Source organism: Spermophilus citellus (genome assembly GCF_964194105.1).
Source record: "Spermophilus citellus genome assembly, chromosome: 14".
In the NCBI taxonomy this organism is placed as follows: Eukaryota; Metazoa; Chordata; class Mammalia; order Rodentia; family Sciuridae; genus Spermophilus; species Spermophilus citellus.
In genome coordinates, this window is record NC_138194.1 from 21583130 (window position 1) to 21605864 (window position 22735).

A 22735-nucleotide genomic window follows, 5' to 3' on the forward strand; every position below is an offset into this window, starting at 1 on the left:
CACATCAATGTTCATAGGAGCTCAATTCACAATAGCTTTAACTATGGAACCAACCTAGGTGCCCTTCAACAGATGAATGGATCAAGAAAATGTGATAGAATATTACTCATCTATAAAAAATGATGACTTTATGACTCTTGCAGGTAAGTAAATGAATCTGGAGACTATCATACTAAGTGACATAAGCCAATCCCAAAAAAACCAAATGTTCTTTCTGATGTGTGGATGCTAACACACAACAGGATGGGGAGGGAAGAACTGAAGTTCAATGGATTAGACAAAGGGGAATGAAAGGAGGAAAATAGAAAAGACAGTAGAATGAATTAAACATAACTTTCCTCATATTCATGTATGAATATACCACCAGTGAAACTCCACATCATGTACAACCAAGAGTGGGATCCTAATGTACTCCATGTATGTAAAATGTCAAAATACCACCTGTCATGTATATCTAAAAAGAATAAAATTAAAAAAGAACAGCTTATATGTAGGCACCTGGGTCTCTATGCACATGGCACCTGTGCACATACCTTGAAAATATGGCCCTTGTACACTTGCACTGGCCCAACCCACTCCCCTAATAGCCGTACCACACATATCAGCCACCGTATGGTCACAAGCTGAATCCTGGAAAAATGTAAATCCTCCTAAGTAATTAAATAAACAAAAATGAGCTAGTGGTATAAGAAAGAAAATCCAAATAAAATTCTATCTTAATTAATAACAGCAAAAGTTTTGTCTTTGCTGATGTATCAGATTTTGAGACAACACCATTCTAATTTGGAAAGCAAAGCTTAGATATAAAAGGGAAGCTTAGATATAAAAACATCTTAATTCTCCTCATTCCATAATTACTTATCTTCTAGTTTCCAAAAGTATAGTAAGAACAATGTTATTGATGATTGCATAAACCTTATGACATAAGTCTGGGCAAATGTGCTTAATGAATATATCACTATTATTGGGTTATCATTCCTGTATATGTAAATGCATGCATAATTTAAATGAGTTACTTTAAGTTTATTTTCAAGAAGATTAACTATTTGTTCAGCTCTACAGTGTCATTTTGGTTAATAAATAATAAGTTGCTAAGCAAAAGATAAATTGTAGAAATGTAAACTTTTAGTTTAGTCATTTGCTAGAACAAAAGCCTTTGTAAATACGGAGCATGACCTGGGAAGAGAAAATAAACTACATTCTCAGATATAAGTTCCTGAAAAGGAGGTCATGATAGCAAACACTGCAAACTGTAGGCATGAAGCTTGTGTAAGCATGAAGCTTGTTCCATGTCTGATGGCAACCAGCAAGCTCTATAAGCTATTTACTCATTTATGGCTAATAACTCTCCTCAACAGCTATGGAAAAGCCAGGTTTTTAGTAAATCTCAGGTCAAAACTAGAAATTATGACTTAAAAAATCACTTCGGAATACAATGTAAAGGGAAGGCTGGGGCTGGGGCTTACAGATAGAGCACTTGCCTGGCATGCATGAGGCACAGGCTTCGATCTTCAGCACCACATGAATCTTCAAAAAAACTTTCCAATCAAGAATCTTATATCCAGTAAAATTAAGCTTTAGATTTGATGATGAAGTAAAAATCTTCCATGATAAACAAAAGTTAAAAGAATTTACAACTCGAAAGCCTGTACTACAGAACATCTAGGCAAAATATTCCAAGAAGAGGAAGTGAAAAACAACACTGAAAATCAGCAAAGGGAGGTATTGCACTAAAGGAAAAACTAATCAAAGGAAAAACCAAATCAAGTTAAATTAAAAAATGACTGGGAATACAAATCATGTCTCAATAATAACCCCAAATGTTAATGGCCTAAACTTACCAATCAAAACACATAGACTGGCAGATGGATTAAAAAAAAAGACCCAACAATATGCTGCCTTCAAGAGACTGATCTCATAAGAAAAGACATCCACAGACTGAAGGTGAAACGTTGGGAAAAATCTTACCACTCACACGGACTGCGGAAACAAGCAGGGGTTTCCATCCTAATATCAAATAGACTTCAAGCCAAAGTTAATCAAAAGGGATAAAGAGGATATTTCATACTGCTTAAGGGAACCATTTATCAACAAGAAATAACAATAAATTTATAAGCACCAAACCATGGCACGTCTATGTTCATCAAAAAAACTCTTCTCAAGATCAAGAGTCAAATAGACCACAACACAATAATTCTGAGAGACTTTAACACACCTCTTTCACCATTGGACAGATCATTCAAATAAAAGCTGAACAAAGAAACTATAGAACTCAATAATACAATCAATAATTTAGACTTAACTGACACATATAGAATATTTCATCCTTCAATGAGAGAATACACTTTTTTCTCAGCAGCACATGGATCCTTCTCTAAAACAGACTATATATTATGCCACAAAGCAACTTTTAACAAATATAAAAAAGTAGAGATACTACCCTACATTCTATCAGATCATAATGGAATAAAATTAGAAATCAATGATAAAATAAAAAATAAAATCCACTCCAACACCTTAAGGCTAAATAATATGCTACTGAATGAACAATGGGTTGCAAAAGACATCAGGGAGGAGATTAAAAAATTCTTAGAGGTGAATGAGAATACTGATACAACGTATCGAAATCTCTGGGACACTATGAAAGCAGTTCTAAGAGGAAAGTTCATTGCATGGAGTTCATTCCTTAAAAGAAGAAAAAGTCAACAAATAAATGACCCAATATTACATCCCAAAGCTCTATAAAAAGAAGAACAAATCAACACCAAAAGCAGAAGACAGGAAATAATTAAAAACAGAACTGAAAGCAATGAAATTGAAACAAAAAACAAAATTTGAAAAAATGGACAAAACAAAAAATTGGTTCTTTGAAAAAATAAATAAAACTGACAGACCCTTAGCCATGGTAATGAAGAGGAGAGAGAGAACTCAAATTACTAACATATGTGATAAAAAAGGAAATATCACAACAGACACTACAAAAAAATAGAGAAGATAATTAGAAACTATTTTGAAAACTTGTACTCCAATAAAATAGAAAATATTGAAGGCACCGACAAATTTCTGGAGTCCTATGATTTGCCCAAATTGAATCAGAATGATATACATAATTTAAACAGATCAATTTCAAGTGATGAAATAGAAGATGCCATCAAAAGTCTATCAACCGGGGCTGGGATTGGGTCTCAGTGGTAGAGCAATTGTTTAGCATGTGCAAGGCCCTGGGTTCGATCCTCAGCACCACATAAAAATAAATAAACAAAATTGTGTCCAACTACTTCTAAAAAAAAAAAGGAAAGAAAAAAAAAAGTCTACCAACCAAGAAAAGCCCAGGACTGGACGGGTGCACAGCTGAGTTCTACAAGACCTTTAAAGAAGAACTAATACCAATACTCTTCAATTTATTTCAGGAAATAGAAAAAGAGGGAGCACTTCCAAACTCATTCTATGAGGTCAATATCACCCTGATTCCAAAACCAGGCAAAGACAAATAAATCATAGAAAGAAAACTTCAGATCAATATCTCTAATGAACATAGATGCAAAAATTCTCAATAAAATTCTGGCAAATCGAATACAAAAACATATCAAAAAGATAGTTCACCACGATCAAGTGGGATTCATCCCAGGGATGCAAGGTTGGCTCAACATACAGAAATCAATAAATGTAATTCAACACATCAACAGACTTAAAGATAAGAACCATATGATCATCTCAATAGACACAGAAAAAGCATTCAACAAAATACAGCACCGCTTCATGTTCAAAACACTAGAAAAACTAGGGATAATAGGAACATATCTCAACATTGTAAAAGCTCTCCACGCTAAGTCCCAGGCCAACATTATTCTAAATGGAGAAAAACTGAAAGCATTCCCTCTAAAAACTGGAACAAGACAGGTATGCCCTCTGTCACCACTTCTATTTAACATAGTTCTTGAAAATCTAGCCAGAGCAATTATACAAAAGAAATTAAAGGGATACAGATGGAAAAGAAGAACTCAAATTAGAACTACTTGCTGACGATATGATTCTATACCTAGAAGACCCAAAAAATTCCACCAGAAAACTTCTAGCAAAGTAGCAGGATACAAAATCAACATCCATAAATCAAAGGCATTTCTCTGAGAGGGAAACTACCCCATTTACAATGGTCTTAAAAAAAATAAAATACTTGGGAATCAACCTAACAAAAGAGGTGAAAGACCTCTACAATGAAAACTACAAAGTGCTAAAGAAAGAAATTAAAGAAGACTTTAGAAGATGGAAAGATCTACCTTGCTCTTGGATAGGCAAAATTAATATTGTCAAAATGACCATACTACCAAAGGCATTATACAGATTTAATGCAATTCCGATCAAAATCCCAATGGCATTCCTCATAAAATGAAAAAGCAATCATGAAATTCATCTGGAAAAATAAGAGACCCAGAATAGCTGAAACAATCCTTAGCAGGAAGAATGAAGCAGGTGGCATCACTATACCAGGCCTTAAACTAACTACAGAGCAGTATTAACAAAAACAGCATGGTATTGGCACCAAAATAGACTAGTAGACCAATGGCACAGAATAGAGAACACAGAGACTAACTCACATAATTACAGTTTTCTTATATTAGACAAAAGCACCAAAAACAAACATTTGAGAAAAGACACCCTCTTCAACAAATGGTGCTGGGAAAACTGGAAACACATATGCAGCAAAATGAAACTAAACACCTATCTCTCACCATGCACAAAACTCAACTCAAAGTGGGTCAAGGACCTAGGAATTAAACCAGAGACCTTGTGTCTAACTGAAGAAAAAGGAGGCCCAAATCTCCATCATATCAGATTAGGCCCCTACTTCCTTAATAAGACTCCTATAGCACAAGAATTAAAATCAAGAATTAATAAATGGGATGCATTCAAATTAAACTTGTTCTCAGCAAAAGAAATGATCGGTGAGGTGAATAGAGAGCCTACATCTTGGGAGCAAATTTTTACCACTTGCACATCAGATACAGCATTTATCTCTAGGTTATATAAAGAACTCAAAGAGCTAAACACCAAAAACACAAATAATCCAATCAATGAATGGGCCAAGGAATTGAACAGATACTTCTCAGAAGGTGATATACAACCAATCAACAAATGTATGCAAAAATGTTCAACATCTCCAGCAATTAGAGAAATACAAATCAAAACTACTCTAAGATTTCATCTCACTCCAGTCAAAATGGAGCTAGGAAGAACACAAACAAGGGCTGGGGTTGTGGCTCAGAGGTAAAGTGCTCACCTAGCATGTGTGAGGCACTGGGTTCTATTCTCAGCACCACATAAAATAAAGACACTGTGTCCACCTAAAAGTAAAAAATAAATACTAACAAACAAGAACACAAACAACAATAAGTGTTGGAGAGGATGTGGGGAAAAATGCTCACTCATACATTGCTAGTTGGACTGCAAAACAGTCCAGCCAATATGGAAAGCAGTATGGAGATTCCTTGGAAATCTGGGAATGGAACCACCCTTAGACCCAGCTATCCCACTCCTCGGTCTATACCCAAAGGATTTAAAAACAGCTTACTACAGGGACACAGCAACATCAGTGTTTATTGCAGCACAATTCACAATACCTAAACTGTAGAACCAACCTAGATGCCCCTCAGCAAATGAATGGTTAAAGAAAATGTGGTATATATGCACAATGGAATATCACTCAGCAATTAAAGAGAATAAAATCATGGTATTTGCAGGTAAATGGATGGAGTTGGAGAAGATAATGCTAAGTGAAGTTAGCCAATCCCCAAAAAACAAATGTCGAATATTTTCTCTGATAACGAGACTGATTGATAGTGGGGTTGGAAAGGGGAGCATGGGAATATTAGATAAACTCTTGATAGGGCAAAGGAGAGGGAATGGAAAGAAGAAGGCAAGGAATGTAAAAAAGATAGTGGGATGAGATGGACATCATTACCCTAAGTTCCTATATGAAGAGATATGAATGGGGTGAATATATTTTGCATACAACCAGAGATATGAAAATTGTGCTCTATATGTGTAATATGATTGTAATGCATTCTGCTTTCATATATAACAAATAGAATAAAGAATTTCAAAGGGGGGGCTAGGGTGGTAGCTCAGTGGTAGAGCACTTGCCTCAAATGTGTGAGGCACTGGGTTCGATCCTCAGCACCATGTAAAAATAAATAGATATTGTGTCCATCTACAACTAAAAAAGTATTAAAAAAAATTTTTTTTTAAAAGAATACAATGTAAAGAAAAACTTATTTTAAAATCCTGTCTAGGGCTGGGGTTGTAGTGCAGTGGTAGAGTGCTTGCCTTGCACGTATAAGGCCCTAATCCCCAGCACCACATAAAAATAAACAAATAAAAATAAAAGATATTGTGTCCATCTACAACTAAAAAATAAACAAATAAATAAATAAATAAAATACCGGCTAACTCCTTATGATTACTGAAACATTTTTATTATCTACAGTGTGGATAAGAGAAAAACAATGAAGGAACTCTATCTGTAAACTGTAAGCCAAGAGAAATAGAGCTAATTATAAAAGGAAGCTATTTTATACTTTCATGCTATATCAAAAAAGAATAAAACAGAAAAACTGAGTACTTCAATTCAGAGAATTATAACTCAGTTTATTTTATAAACTAATACTACTGATGAACAATATATTTTTTTAAAAATTTAATTATTTCAGGGAGGTCATGAGATAAATAAATACTAAAATGAATCAGAAATTTTCTATAAGGGAAGATGTAATGATCCATGTTTGGGATGGCACACAAAACATTTACTATGTGAGAAGATAATCCCTTCTTTTTTGTTGTTTTTGTTTTGTTTTGGGATCAAATAATTTTATTGAGGGGGTTTGAGGTTAAGGAGTACTGAAGAGCTGAAATGAATAATTGGATTTGACATCCTCTGCAGGGCCAGACCTTGCTGCTGCCGAAAGAAGATAATCTTTTGCTAAGAATATTTAAGTAGTAACTGAAAGCACACCTACGTTAAGTTCTCTGCCCAAACCAGTCACCTTAGAAAGCACTTCTCCAACCACTGCCTCCAGGTAAATATGGGCATATACACGTACCCTAGGCAAGGAGCTATCTACACTTGGTTATCACCCTATGCCACTTTAACACTTCTGTATGACTTAAGTGCTAGGATGCACTTTTACTTCTGCATTCCTTAAGTGCTACCTAACACTTCTGTTCTATATTATTCGGTAGACTGCCTGTTGGCAATCAAGAAAGCAGATTCTTGGAAGGCAGGAATTTTGCCTCTTCATTACCAGGCATGCGCTCAATCAATATCTCAGGAGACGGGAGAGAATTTGGTGAAATGCTACATAAAGAAAAAGAAGTAAACAAAATGAAGGTTTAAAGGGATTGGCTGACTACAAAAAAAAAAAAAAAAACACTTTTATGTAAGTTTGATTTCAGATTATCCTGTCATATAAGATAGTGTTTTTTTTGGGGGGCAGGGGGGGGGGAAGGCAATAGATTACATGTGACCATTTGAGGTGACCTAAATGATACTTCTACTCTGTTAAATACCTTGTTTCTATCAAGAGTTTCACCTTGAGAAACAAAGTGATGATAACATTAGCCATACAATGAATGTCAAGGCAGACAATGTGTGTTTTATAAAGAACTTGTGCAGACACTTACCTGGATGCAAGAGACAAAAGGTGGAAAGGAAAAAAAAGTGGTATTAAGAAAACGGTTGAAGTCTTGAAGCAAGTTTTGAGTGATGTTGTTTTTTTCAGACATCGTCTTAAATTTATCCATCTCTTTCAGAATCCCAGAAAACAAGCTACTAAAGAGCTGTTTTGCAATTATTGGGTCTCTCTAGAAAAAATTCAAATTTGAAGACAAATTAGGGTCTGAAGTATAAAAACTATGATTCACCAGAGCTTTACATGAAAATTAAACTGCTGCAAACACATCCCCTTATATACCTAATTTCTTTGGAAAGTTTAAGCTGGTATCATACAAGGGAATGCTTTAATCAAATATATCTGGTTATATATGCTATGAGCCCATGTACCTTTGACTTAAAGAAATTAATTTTTTTTACTTTTATCTTAAAATATTTTTAGTTATACAGGGACACAATATCTTATTTTGTTTATTCATTTATCTGTGGTGCTGAGGATTGAACCCAGTGCCTCACATTTGTGAGGCAAGCACTCAGCCACTGAGCTACAATTCCAGCCCTAAAGAGATTAATTTAAAGGCCAACTTCATCAACATGTAATGACACAGGCATCTGAGTTGAGTTTGGAACCCCAATTACTCATCATTAAACTGGGGCTGATGAACAAGCCTCAAGGAGTTGAGGTGAAGACTCACCAAGACAACACATGTGGACCGGGCACACCAAAGAGTAGGTGTCAACCTCACTACGGAGGCAGTGCTATGAGACACCAGGGAACTAGGAACTGAGAAATAGTGGACCTTAGAAAAACAGGGGTCTCTCCCTTGCCCCACATCCACAGAGATCAATGGCTTTATCACACTATTCAATCTTCACTAACTTATCTACATCTGTATATCACAATGTCGTAAGATTATTGGGAGAATTTAATGTGAGGCTGAAGGCACTTTACGATAACAAAGGGCTGCACTATGGTGAGTTATGTGAATCTGTACACAGGATGAAACACACACCTGTAAAAGTGAAAGTGCAGGGGAAATGACATGAACAAGGCCTATAGTCTGTTAACACTGCTGTATCAGTATCAATACCTAAGTACTAATATTATAGTACAATCACATAAGATGTCTCCACTAGGGGAAGGTGTGGGAAAGGTACGTGAATGATACACCATTTTTACAAATTCCTGTCAATCCATAATTATTTAGATGAAATAAAAAGCTCATAGGCTAAACACATGTAATCTATGATTATAATCAATATTAGAATTGGAAAATTTAAGTACAATAAAAAATAAGACATTAGGGCTGGGATTGTGGCTTAGTGGCAAAGCATTTGCCTTGCACGTATGAGTCACTGGATTCGGTGGTCAGCACTACACAAAAAATAGATAAATAAATAGAATAAAGGTATTATGTCCATGTACAACCAAAATAATATTTTTTTAAAAAGTAATGCATTATATTTAGGTACCCAGCATAATGTTTTTACACACACACACACACACATACACATACCAAACAAATAAACACAACAAAACAAAACACTCTTTGATTTTTAAAATTATTATTTCAGTAAAAGTCAAGGAAATCATGCCTTTGGGGGATAAGAATTCAGTTAGGAAGTATCATTCCCTCACAAAGCTTTACTTTGTATCTTAGTAACTTAGAAAATGATTTACAGTCCTCTGTTATTAATTTATCAGAGAAAACCAATCCCACTGATAAACTTACTTCCCTAGTCCCCCTAAAAATGCATTTGGGATAAGCAATGATTTAACTGGCTTAGCATTTTAAAGATTACAATGATTATTTCATTCTACAATTATTGGATAAGAAAAGCATCTTTTTCTTCCTTTTCTTATTAAAAAAAAAAAAACAAGAATCAAACCTAGGGCCTCAGGGGTTCTAGGCCACCACTGAGTCACATCTCTAACCCATAAAAACAGATTTTATTCTGAATTTACAGATAGAGATCCTGTTGCTCAGAGCATTAACTGACCTGAACGGGCATGCATGTTCAGTTTAGAGCCCCATTCTTGATAACTCTAAGTCAGAGTCTTATCATGGGAAAAGAAGTCCTAAAACTAGGAAATGGCAGAGATGGGACTTGAAACAGTTTTTAAACCAAGTACACCATTAAGGACAACCAACAATTCACTTATGACATTGTAGCCTGAACACACATACAGCACACTCCTGGACCCACAGCTTTTAACCTATCAACAGAAAACACTGTGATCAGGGCAGACCTGGGCCACAGCCTGCAATGGGGTGATCAGGCTGCTGTGCTGAATCTGGATGTCAGGAAGGTCTCCATGGCGGTAACTTCTGTATAGAACAACCCTGGCATCCTGCTTCATTTTTAACTCACTCTTGATCTCCTATAATCACCAGAAACAAAGAAGGAACATTAGAATTCTACTTAAGAAAATCAAATGAAATTGCCAGGATCCATCCATCTTTAACATAAAGATAAAAGGACAACCATTTTTATTCACACTGGTTTAGTCATTATACCTGACCAGTTTATAATAAGTGATAAATCCACAATAAAATTATTATGGCAGATAAGCAGTGAAAAGGTTATTTAAATATTCATTATGAAGTAATCTGAATATTAATAAATCAAATTTGATTTCAAACTTTTAAGAAATATAACTGTGGTTCCTTTTAATTCCTCTAAGAGTAAGCCTTGGCTCCAAGGCCCAGAGTGATGTGATGCCTCCACCCTGCTTAGAATACATCTTCAGCTTTCCTTCAACATTGGGGAACCATCTTATTAGTATTCTCTCTCCAGAGAGGCGTTCTACCACCTCTTAACCCAGGACTTTCCCAGATGTGCTCATTACTTGGTTTATTTCTGACATTACACATTATAATTTCAACTTATTTTTCTGTCTGTCGTGCACTGGACTGACTCCACAAGGGCTTATATTCTGCTCACTTCTACAACACAGTGCCTGGTACTGAGTAAAATGCTCCAGGCTTATTTGTTCAATGAATACATGACCACAAACGCCCAGCCTTCAGATGTCGAATTATTTCAGTGCCACCCAATTACTGGGCAAATAGCTTCACACTTGAATGTCCGTGTCAGAAGAAATGCATGACCACACACAGTAAGTAACTGCACTGATCAATTATTACAAAACTCTTCTTTGTATCAGGCCAAAATGTTACCTGCAACATCTACCCAGTAATCCTGGTTTCTCTTCCTTCTACTGACCACACATTACTATTTCCTTCAGGCAGGCCTTGTTAGGTTTCAAGTTTAATCAGGAGCCCCGATTTCTCTGAGGAAGTAACGGAGCAAGAGAGGGTCCTAAGTACACTCTGAATTTAGACCCTACTCCTCAAAAGAATGGCTGTAATTAGAGTCAAGAAGATGGATGAAAAGTACATTTTCTCCTCACAAAAGAGTCAGAGGAACCATTCAACTGCTTCATACATTTAGAAATAGTTGAAGGTTTACAATGAATTGGAATAATGAAAGAGATTTTAATTCACTATCTACACTTTCTTGGAAATTTTGTCGTATTTACTGATTTAAGCAAAACTGAAGCTATAGTTAAACAAATTCTTTTCATTATTTATTTTCTTTTGTGGTTCTAGAGATTTAACCAGGGATGTTCTACTCTCAATTTTCATGTTTATTTTGACAGTCTCTCACTTAGTTCCTTAAGCTAGTCTCCAACTTGTGATTTTCTTGCCTTAGCCTCCCAAATCACTTGGGATTGATTACAGGCATATGCCACTGCACTCAGCCATTATTTATACATTTTTAGAAACGTGTAAAATTAATTCATGCCATACCTGTGTCTCTAATCACACCTTCATCAGAGGTGTCTGGATTTTCTGGTAACCCAGCTTACTTGGTCCTTAGGGCTGCCATCCCCTCCCTGTCCCATGGCCTCAGTCTAACCCCAGTTGTGGGCCTCAACCCAAGATGGGCCCTCTGGCCTTGCGGCGGACAGCTGGGTTAATCCCTTCCCAGAGCAGCTGATGCTGTAGGATATAAAACCAAGGAATAAACGGTGGTCATGTTTCCACCTCTGGGAAAAACTGAACTATAGAGAGGCAAGTGTGAAGCTAAGCTGCACTGAATAGCAGAAAGAGGAAAAGCCAGATCCTAGCAGTATGTGAACCAAGCAGAGCACAGACTCAGGAGAATGAAGATTCTCATCAGACATCATGAGCACCCTTCACAACTGAGATACCAGAGGAGCTTTGGTTCACATGTAACCTTAACACACACAGCGCTGTTTATGCAATTTTGGTTTGCAAATCAACACTGGAACCAATATCTGACAGAGCGTTTATTTCCTCGTATATATTCTTTGATAGAAAACAGGCATTTCTGACCAATCACATTTGTGAAAAAGATACAAACCTTCTCTCGTTTTTGTTCATCAAGGCCTTTTTTGGCATACATCAAACTGAGTTTTTCTTGGTCCTTTAAAAATCGTCTGCGTAATCTTAGTATTTCTGCTCGGCTGGCTGTGCCTGAAGGACAGAGTGGGGTTGGTTACTGACAGTCAATTCAATATGTGCACTCAGCCTCAACTCCTTCCCAAGAGCTCCTAAAGTAAAAGTGTGTGCTTTTCCACTTTAATATTTTTACTTAGTATTTTCTTAAAGATATAAACTTAGAAAGAATAGCAAGAGGAGACATAAGATTATTGTGTCTCAGCAATTCTGGAAGCTAAAGAACAAGAAAGTGAATCTGTGATAGTAGAAGCAAATGTGATTCCATTTTGTTTTATGACTTCATCCTGTAAAACAACCATGCCAAGTAGAAGGGTCATGACTGAGGCAAGATGTTCTTTTCCTTTTTACTATAGAAACCTTTAAGAACACAGAACTACCTAACAGGGCATTGTTTCTGTAACTAGGGTAAGGGGGCTCTGTTTCTGTAACTGGGGTGACTGGACTAACTGTGATTGGTTAGGCTTCCCGCCACTTGACTGCAATCTCCTGCTTCTGTAACCTGGCTTGCTTGAATTGGCTAAACCCCCAAACATCCCTTTTGCGGTTTTCAGGCTTATAAGAGTGCCCTTGCAATTGTTCGGGGCTGATCAGGGGAACAGCTTTATGTTCTGGTCAGCCGCCACCGGTGTGCTTCAATAAAGGTTTGATTCGATTACATGTGAGTGGTCTGGAAGTCAGTTTATGAAACCCCGGGGCGAAGCTTTAACTATAATAGATCCTGGAGAGAATCTCAAAGGCTCAGGATATGGCTGGACTGGAGAAGGGGCAAAAGTGAAGCTGCAATAGGAGGTACGAAATGAGAGCAGAGTCCCCACATGCATGGCTACAAGTTGGGAAAGGCCATCCCAGAATCTGCAGTGTCCAAGAGGACTTCTGAAACCGGTAGTGGCCCTGACATGCTAACAGGAGGCCTTTAGCTTACAGGCAGCCAAGTGGGAAGTTTGCCTCTGCGGACATCAACCAGGACAGAAGAGCTGATGCATCAGGGGTCTGTGTCATGGTCCACTTCTACCCCATCTTGCACCCACTCAGTCCCAATATGCATTATTCCAAACACCTTTTAAGTGCCCCACCTGGAAACACAAGCCAAAAATCAAAAATCATCAGACATTTGAGGAAAGCTTAAATACGAAAGACAGAAACCCAAATAAATGATAGTGAAAGAACAACTGTTAAAGTAGACCATGCAGGGAAAAAAAATTCAAACAATTCCCATTTATCAAAAAGATAAAAGTAGGTGCTACAGTTTTGAATCAAGGACTAAAGAAATATTCAGAGATCAAAAACAGCTCATGGATATTAAAAACATGATAGCTCAAAAGGAAGGGTTAGAAGATGAGGTTGAAGATATTTTCTATAAAAAAGACAATAGGAAAAAAAAAAAGTAGGAAGACTTAGAAGGATAATCCAGAGGTCTGATATCTGATCAGTAGGACTCCAAAGAGAAAACAGAGACAAACTGAGGTGAAGAAGTCATCAACAAAAATCAAGATGATATTCTTGAACTAGAAATAGAAGTTTAGGGTCAAAAGGACCTACTTTATGGCCAGAGGAATAGATTAAAGCAGACTTGCAACAAAAGACACTTTTTTGAGTTTTCAGAAAACTGTTTGAAAAGAGATCTGAGGATCTGAGATCCGCTGAGAAAAAGACACAAGTTCTTACAAAAGATCAATAAGGAGAATGCCATGTCTCTGCTAGTACCTGATAGTTCCCTACCAGGACGTCTACAACTCAACAAGACCCCAGGTGTGCATGCTCTGGAAGACAATATGGTGGCAACAAGATCATTAAAAGAACTTCCAGCTTAGGACCCTTTTCTCAGAACACTACTGAGGAACTACTCCACCAAGAAGAAGGAATAACCAACGAAGTTGGAAAACTCAGGTCCAGGGAAGTGAAGGAATCTTCAGGATGAGGAGCAGAGGCCCTGGGGCATGCAGGTAGGTAGGGGGAGCCCAAGGATCCAGGAGAGTTTCTTTAAGAAGATGGCTAACTAAGCCTGGCATGGTGGCACATGTCTTCTGTCATTCCAAAGACTTGGGAAATAGACGCAGGAGGACTGTGAGTTTGAGGCCAGCCTCAACAACTCAGAGAGACCCTGTCTCAAAATAAAAAATAAAAAGAGCTGGGGAAGTAGCTCAGTGGTAAAGCCCCCCTGGGTTCAGTCTTCAGTACCACTTACACAGATACATGCACACAAAAATTAAAAAGATGGGATCTCTACATGTTGGGACACAGTAAAAGACAACTACAGAACTCAGGGAAATCTGGTGATAAATATGTAGAAAACTAAACACATAAACCAAAATAATTACTACTTAGGAAAAAATACACAAGAAAGAAAAAATCATAGTGTTACTTGTGGTCCAATCACAAATAATACCACATAGTCAAAAATAAGAAGAAAACACTGAATACTGTTGAAATGAGGACTATGACACAATTGAGCAGGAAGAAAGAACATTGGTGGACATGACTGAGTCCTTGTGATAAGCAGGGTGAGGGAGAAGGGCCAATCCTCAAATGGTTATCATATAAAACCAGATGAGAATGACTAATACTGAAAGAAAAAGCTTGAAGATACGGAAGAACAAAACTCAGGTAAGTGGGTTATAAATGGCTGCCTCTGACAAGACAATATGCAGAGTTGCTGTTTCTTCTAACAAGCGTTTGAGAAGTGTCTGACTCTTCAAATGATATGCACATATAACTCTGATACAAACAAATAAAGGAATTTACTCCTGCTCCTAATCTTCTATAAATCTAAATGTATATATTGCATAACCCCTGAGTTTTGTCTTGGGATCTTTTTGCTGCACATTTTCTTCCTCTGGACTTCCACTCTGCCTGAGAGCTGCAAGTTTCATAAAGAGCCAAACTCCCCTCTGCCCCACCCTCTTGGCCTTGGTTCTACAAGCCTGCCCAACTTTCCACTGTCCCCCTCAGCATTCCACTGTGCTGTTGGGAGCCACCCCACCCACCTTCAAGCCAAGACCCTGGATCATGATACCTCTGCCTTGCCTCTTGGTTCTCCTCAATCCACTTGCTGTCCCCAAAAATCTCTCTCGGAAAGGGTCAGAATTTTCTTGCTGCCTCTGCTTAATTCATCTTGTGGCTGCTTCCCAAAGTTCACTCCATCTCCCATAAGCCTGTCTCCTTCTTAGCTTCCTTCACCATGATTCAGGTCCTAGAGCACCCATTTCCTGAACTAGGGAGGGCCCTTGTGTCCTTGGCATGGAGTCCGCTCTCTGTAAACATTCACTCAACTGCTCTAATTCCCTCCCTCCTGCGAAACACACTGCATACTTCTCCATCTTTCTCCTTTTCATCTTCTGCCTTCCTGCATCCCAGGCTCTCAGGCTCCTCCTTCACCCAGTATTTCTGAACATTCCCTACCTGGATTTAAATTCTTTCACTTTTGAGATGTGGATTATTAATTCTACCTCATTTGATGATCACCAATGTATTGTTGAACCCATCCTAATGTTCTAGAAAGTCACTAAATGAAAGGATGTTATTCCCAACTTTAAAAAGAATTTTTCTGGAACATCTAAAAAAAAATGTTTTTAACATGGTAAGTGCCCAGACAACATTTACTGAATTGAATTTTAAAGTGCTTAATTACAGACTATAAGGAAAAGGGGATACACTCAGAAATTCTGCAGTAATTTACAAGGTAAACTATTTTAAACATGCTTCAGCAAGCTTACTTACCATCTTTCACTTTGTTATCCACCTCATCCCCAGGAAGGCTCAGCCTTTTTCCCCCAAAATCAGGTCCCACTGACTTCCAGGGAGCTCTCTGTGACTTTTCCTTCCTCTTGTTGACAAACAACAAGGAAGAAGGCAATGTATCAGATGAAGAGGAGATCGTATAATCTGCCATTGGGTCAATACTGCTCCCAGTCAGCCAATTAAACGAGCTTCTTCCATCTGCAAATACATATGATCAGAGCATTGAGGACTCTTGGCACCACAGCTTAGTCTGTACAGGGCAGCAAACCTGCTGGGGCACACCCAGCAGCATTCAGGCTTCTGTAGCCACCTGAGACATTGGGCAGAGGCTCGGCCAGCTCCCCAATGTGCAACCCAGGGTAGATCAGATACTTGAGTCTCAGTGTCTACACTTGTAAAATAATGTACTCCTTTGTCCGCTGTGATCATGATACTTTGTATCTCCTATAAGGTGCTAGAAGTCCATTGTTCCTAAAATTAGTGTTGCAGAATTTTCATTGTGATTATTCAAATTCATCCTATTTCCAGATATAATAGAATGTGAAAACACAATTGTATAAAAGGAAAAATGCTCGAGTGTTTATATAAAATTAAGATTTTACTCTATAATTTATACTTTGTTTATCAAAAGAAGCAATTAAGCCATTTGAGAAAGAACAAGTTTAATAAATTATTAACACAGTAAATAAATTAGTTTAGCTCTACTTTGCTTGTAAGATAAGATGTTTTAAATTCAATGCACAAATAGTTTTCTGGAGAAAACCAAACCAAAACAAACATTTACCGAAACTGTCCCTTTAGTCAGAAATAATCCTTTTCTCCTTTCTAAAAACATTGTGGTAAAACATACAAATGTTTACCATTTCAGCCATTTTTTAAGTATACAGTTCAAGGCACTAAGACCATTCACATCATTACATCCATCTCTAGACCATTTTCCTCAGTTTTTAAAACTGACGCTCTATACCCACTATAGTGCCTCATCTCCCTCTTCCTCAGCCTCTAGCAACTACCCCTCTACTTTCTGTCTCTGAGAAGCTATTCTGGGACCTCCATTCTTTTCTCCTTTGACTAATACATCTTTCTTGTGGTTTTATGACTTTTTGCTATTCTCACTTCTCTCATAAAAGGTCAGTGTTCTTGCAATAGAAGCTTCCACAAGTCATAGCACTGGGCGACTGGTTACCTGAAGTTTGTGTAGGGGTGAAATCATACTGCTGTTGGGTAGCCCGTACTTGCCCAGCCTTTGGCCACTGAGCTGGAAGGAAGCCTTCCTGGGTTCGGGTCTGCAGAGTGCTTGGGGAGGCCTGGGTCTCAATAAACATTGGAGTGAGAACAGTACTTCGGAAACGCCAATCAGGATCAATGGTATACTCCTGCAAGTAAGAAAGTTTCAAAGGAAATAATGATTCTTCTGTAGCAACTCTGAATTATTTAATTATTTAAAATCCAATTATTTTATTATTTAAAATCCAATGGTACCATCAGCAGATATGTACTGTCATTTCATATTTCTTTGTGAAAAGCAAGTGAAGAAGAACCTTTTCTTACTTAAAAGTCTCAAAAACAATCATTTGCCAAGTACAAAAATGAATCACTACTGGGGGAGAAAATCATCCTCCTCCCATTAACATTCTCCATTAGGAAGCTGATGCCATGCTCAGTAATGGCCACGTCACCATAACCTGACCTCTACAAGTCTAATGACTCAACTCTCCCAAGAGTGCTAAGCACGGTGACAGGTTACATCTGTAATTGGAAAATCCAAAATCCAAAATGCTACAAAATCTAAAACTTCATGAGCAACAGATAACAAGGTGCTACAAGTGGAAAATTCCACACCTGACTTTCTATGACAGGTCATGGCCAAAATGCAGGCCTGTTAAAAAAACTATAAATTTATCTTCAGGCTATGTATAAGGGGAGTATGAAACATAAATTAATTTTGTATCCCTCCCCCAACCAAAGATATCTCATAATATAGCTCCCCCAAGAATTTTTTTTATACTTTATTATTATTATTTTTTAATGTGGTGCTGAGGATCGAACCCAGGGCCTTGCACATGCTAGGCAAGCACTCTACCACTAAGCCCCCAACCCCAGCCTCTCCCCCTAGAATTTTGAAATCCAAACCAATTCTGATCCCAAGCATTTCAGATAAGGGATCCTCAACCTGAACTAGGTTACAATTCAGACGCCCCACTACAGTAATGTCCTTGTCTATATGTACCACATGGTGATTGTTACAGCTGCTATGAGAAACCACGAACTTGGCACCCACTGGGTAGGCAGGAGCAGTAGTAGGAAGGGGAGAAAGAAATCCAATTGCAGTGTGAGGCTGACGATTATGAGCCTCCAAGAAGCAGGGCAGTACATGTAAGTATCTCATAAAGTATGAACATATTCCAAGAAAATTAAGTTTTCTAATTAAGCCATTAGGTATTTCCTAGTTAACCAACAGGAAAAGAAAATATGAATACAGAGGTAAATACTTCACCTGAAATGTGCATTCTGACAGAGGATGTTCAAACATGGGGATTGGATAATCTGGGCTCATGCTGGTCATTTCAAGAAGAAAATTCGTTGCTAAGCTTAAAAAGTGAACTTCTATCTTAGGTGAATATAAGGAATTTAGTGCTAATAATCGGTCCAAGGTATTTGAAGGTAGCCTAGTTTCATGACTCCAAAAATTCCGAATAATTAATCTGAAAATCAGAGAGGAAGAAAGCATATTCTTATATACTGGCAAATGAAAAAAGATGCTGCACATGGTGTCATGTGGGGTAGGCACAGAAAGCTTTACAATGAAAGAAACCACATGTATAAAGAGTATAATCTGAGTTATAAAAAATAACATGGGTTGAAGGAGAAACACATATCCCCAAAATGTATCACATTTAACTGGTACTTTTCTTCTTCTATTCTCTGGGAAGTTGTTTTTTTTTTTTTTTTTTTTTTTTTGGTGGTGATAGGGATTGAACCCAGGCCTTAAGCATGGAAGGCAGGTGCCCTACCAACAATTCACTCCAAAAATTACTACCAAAATTTTTTTACAACATTAGCAAAAAATCAGTTCAGGTATTATAATTTATGAATGTTTATGAAATTCAAATGTAATTTTAAAAAAAATATTTATTTTTTAGTTTTTTAGGTGGACACAATATCTTTATTTTATTTTTATGTGGTGTTGAGGATCAAACCCAGTGCCTCGTGAATGCCAGGTGGGAACTCTACTACATGAGCCACATCCCCAGCCCTTTTTTTTTAATACCAGGAATTGAACTCAGGGGCACTCATTCACTGAGCCACATCCCCAGACCTATTTTGTATTTTATTTAGAGACAGGGTCTCACTGAGTTGCTTAGCACCTTGCTTTTGCTGAGGCTGGCTTTGAACTTGCGATTCTTCTGTCTCAGCCTCCTGAGGTGCTAGGATTATAGGTGTGCACCACTGTGAACCCAAATATAATTTTTAAAAACTCAATGAGTTTAAAATTGTAGAATAGAAAAAAAATCAGTGATAAATCACATAAAAAGTTGATGTCTCTTAGATGTTTTGGTACTTGGTAAGATACTCATAGACTTTCTCTTCATTTTGAAACACTGTAACTCACTGAGTAGAGTGCTTTGTCCTCACCAGTTTTATTTTAAAGTAATTTGTCAGGATTTTAAAAATATTTTTTTTAGTTGTAGTTGGACACAATACCTTTATTTTATTTATTTATTTTTTATGTGGTGCTGAGGATCAGACTCAGTGTCTCACACGTGCTAGGCAAACACTCTTCATAATGTGATTTTAAATACATTTTTACGGGCTGGGGATGTAGCTCAAGTGGTAGCGCGCTCGCCTGGCATGCGTGCGGCCTGGGTTCGATCCTCAGCACCAAATACAAACGTTGTGTCTGCCGAAAACTACAAAAATAAATATTAAAAAAATTCTCTCTCTCTCTTTCTTTAAAAATAAATAAAAAAATACATTTTTACTAAACATTATGAAATGCAAGATGTAGAGAAAATGCTAACACTACAAATACATTTTTAAAACTACTGAGATATACTCAAATCTAGTCTAGAAAGCAATACTCCTAAAATTTAATTGTTTTGGCCCAATTATTCCAGAGGGACACTTACTGAAGCCCAAGGTTCTCATCAATCAATCCTTGAATCAGCACATCTTTTGCCAACTTAAATAATTCCTGGGAGTCATCATCTGTTTGACTTTCTGGATCTCTGAGAAAGCAAAAAAAAAAAAAAAAAAAAAAAAAGAAAAGAAAAAAGAAGAACATTAATACACCATTCTAGTTCTTTTGTTCAATCTAACCACTGTCTTAGAATTGAATTAAGAAGGCTGACTTGTCATGAGACTGTCCCTCCCATTGGCACAGTGGGCACCTTACTCTGGGGGTGTAGGCCAGACCTGCCCCGTTCTCTAGTGACTCCTGTCACTGCTGTCAGAAGGGGAAGGGAAAGGGGCAGGAAAGGTGAGGGTCCCCCAGGGAGGTGGGGTCCTGGCAGAGGCATCTCCTCAATTTTGTCAAGATTTTAAAAGGATAACTACTAAAATAAGTTTTATGAGGACACTCGGGTACTTTTAACTCAACCAATAATTTCACTCTCTGAATTCCTACTCATACATGAAATAAGTTAAAATAAGAAAACAATATGCTAAATTATATGACTAAAAAATGTTTTATTATGTTCCAGACTGTTAAATATACCCAAAAGATCCCTCAAAAAAGAAGTATAAAATGTCAATGTATGGTTTACCTATAATTATCATGAATCCACATGAGAATATTATACATTTGTTCCCTACAAATTGGAGAAGGATGGGAAACAAATTCCACAACAGGATTCAGAAGTTCTCGGAGTTCTGCTGGTTTCAATTTTGCCAACATCTTATAAATTATGTCCAAACATACTTTTTGTCTTTCATCGTCTCTATAATAAAAATTTAAAATGCACCAATTTAACATTATAATACTTTCGAAGCATGACAACCAATGTTTTCTTTTTTCTGGTGTTCTACAGTTTCAAAATTTGTTATGATATTGCCATCACCATAAAAAGAGGGGGAAAAATGTTATAATACTACACCTATAAGACAACAATTAAATATACTAAAATGGACTGGACTCTGAAATAGAAAAAAAGACATGAGTAAAATGCAAATAAGGTTTCACTTATTTATCAGTAGTGTGCTAATGTTACTTTCTTTGTTTTGACAACTACACCATTATTAAAAATGGGGACATTGGGTGAAAGGTGTGGGAATTCTGTAGACTATCTTTTAACTACTTCAAAGTAAAAAGTTTATTTTAAAAAAGAATACTTGATGGTGGCAAACAAAATAAGATACAAGTAAAAAGAAATCATAAAATCCAAAATTCAAGTGCTACTTGGTGTGAACTGAAGTATAGTCTGAGTCCTAAATGAAGTAAACACCTATTTTTATGTTTTACTCCTTAAAGTATTCAGCTTAATGCCTTAGACACAGTACACAGTAAATATTTACTGAAGGATATCAGAAGAGAATGATTTATATTCCTTGTTACTGGCACATTATACAAATGTCAGGAATTTATCACTATGTAAAATACATAGATGAAGACTGGAAAAAGACTATAGAGAAGAAAATAATTTAAGTGATGCACAGCTTTCTCTTTTTATTTTTGTTTGTTCTAATTAGTCATACATGATAGTAGAATGCATTTGGACACAAATGAAGCTCAACTTCTTATTCCTCTGGCTGTATCTGGTGCAGAGCCACTTCCGTAGTGTAATCATACATGTACATAGGGTAACAGTGGCAACTTTCTCTTTTAAGTTTACTTTTATGCTACACTGCAATTTTGGAAATAAATGAACAATTTTAACACATAAATTCACACATTCTAAATCTAAAGAGAGCCTGACAATGCAATGCCCTAGGACACCTCATGTATTTGTCAGTGAAATACACAAGGCTTGGATGTGACCTCTGCAGGCACCTGGACAGAGGGGCCTGTGAGCAGGCCCACTTCCTGCTTACATTTCATTCCTACACCATCTTCACCTTTTCCTCTTAAATTTCAAAAGACATGTATTTCATGAAAACAGGCAAGTGCTTAATGAGTTGAAAGAGATATCTAAACAAATTAACATTTTATGATCCACTTAACATCTGAAGGCGTGGGGTTGGTGTTTACCCACCTATGTCTCATGACTTGAATGAAGTCCTTGCTCTTTAACTGGAAATACAGGTCTGTTATTTCCTCTGCACGACAAAGTACCACCTCTAGACAAAGCGTCTTCATAACGCCATGAAATTTTGGCAGCAGAAAAAATACGGCATTCAAGAACCTAACGGATGGTAAGAAGCCTGATGAGAGGACTGCTGCTGACCCCACCCGCCACAACTGACCCCATAGCCCTACCTGTCAGCCAGGGGAGGGAAGCCCTTCACTGCTTTGTTCAAGCACACAATAAATTTGTCCTCCTTAGTATTCTGATGTTGCTTCAACTGTTTCACAACCAGTTCACACACCGACTCCTCCAAGACCTGAAACATTAAGTTTCTTTCAAATACATAAAAATGGAAACTTACGTTAAGTAATGAAAAAAAGGTACATCTTGAGTATTTAAGTGAACCCAAGGAAGATGTCCAGTGCTCTCTCTTACACCTGGGTTCGCAAGGAAAATGAAGAAGGAAGCACTGGGAATGCTCAGGAGTTTGTATTAATACCAGATACTTCTGAGGCTCAGGGTTCTTGAGAAGGTCCTATGAGAGGAAACCAGGCCACGCAATTGGTAGTGTGCTATGAACTGCTTAATGCCCTCGCCTCCTTCTGACACAGAAATGC

The 22735-nt window shown here is 37.3% G+C and overlaps 1 protein-coding gene across 9 annotated transcripts in view; it reads right to left on the reverse strand.

The window, feature by feature from the left end:
- Nucleotides 1-22735, reverse strand: part of PRKDC (protein kinase, DNA-activated, catalytic subunit) — a 175429-nt gene that overhangs the window by 47266 nt on the left and 105428 nt on the right. For all 9 annotated transcript variants that reach the window (XM_081265647.1, XM_081265646.1, XM_081265643.1 and 6 more), the window contains 10 exons: nt 22310-22434; nt 22086-22235; nt 20661-20834; nt 20025-20123; nt 18392-18599; nt 17081-17270; nt 15874-16092; nt 12059-12171; nt 9918-10049; nt 7678-7857 (listed from right to left, as the gene is read on the reverse strand). In XM_081265647.1, coding sequence (XP_081121773.1) covers nt 7678-7857; nt 9918-10049; nt 12059-12171; nt 15874-16092; nt 17081-17270; nt 18392-18599; nt 20025-20123; nt 20661-20834; nt 22086-22235; nt 22310-22434 — 1590 coding nt within the window. The remainder of the gene's footprint in view (nt 1-7677; nt 7858-9917; nt 10050-12058; nt 12172-15873; nt 16093-17080; nt 17271-18391; nt 18600-20024; nt 20124-20660; nt 20835-22085; nt 22236-22309; nt 22435-22735) is intronic.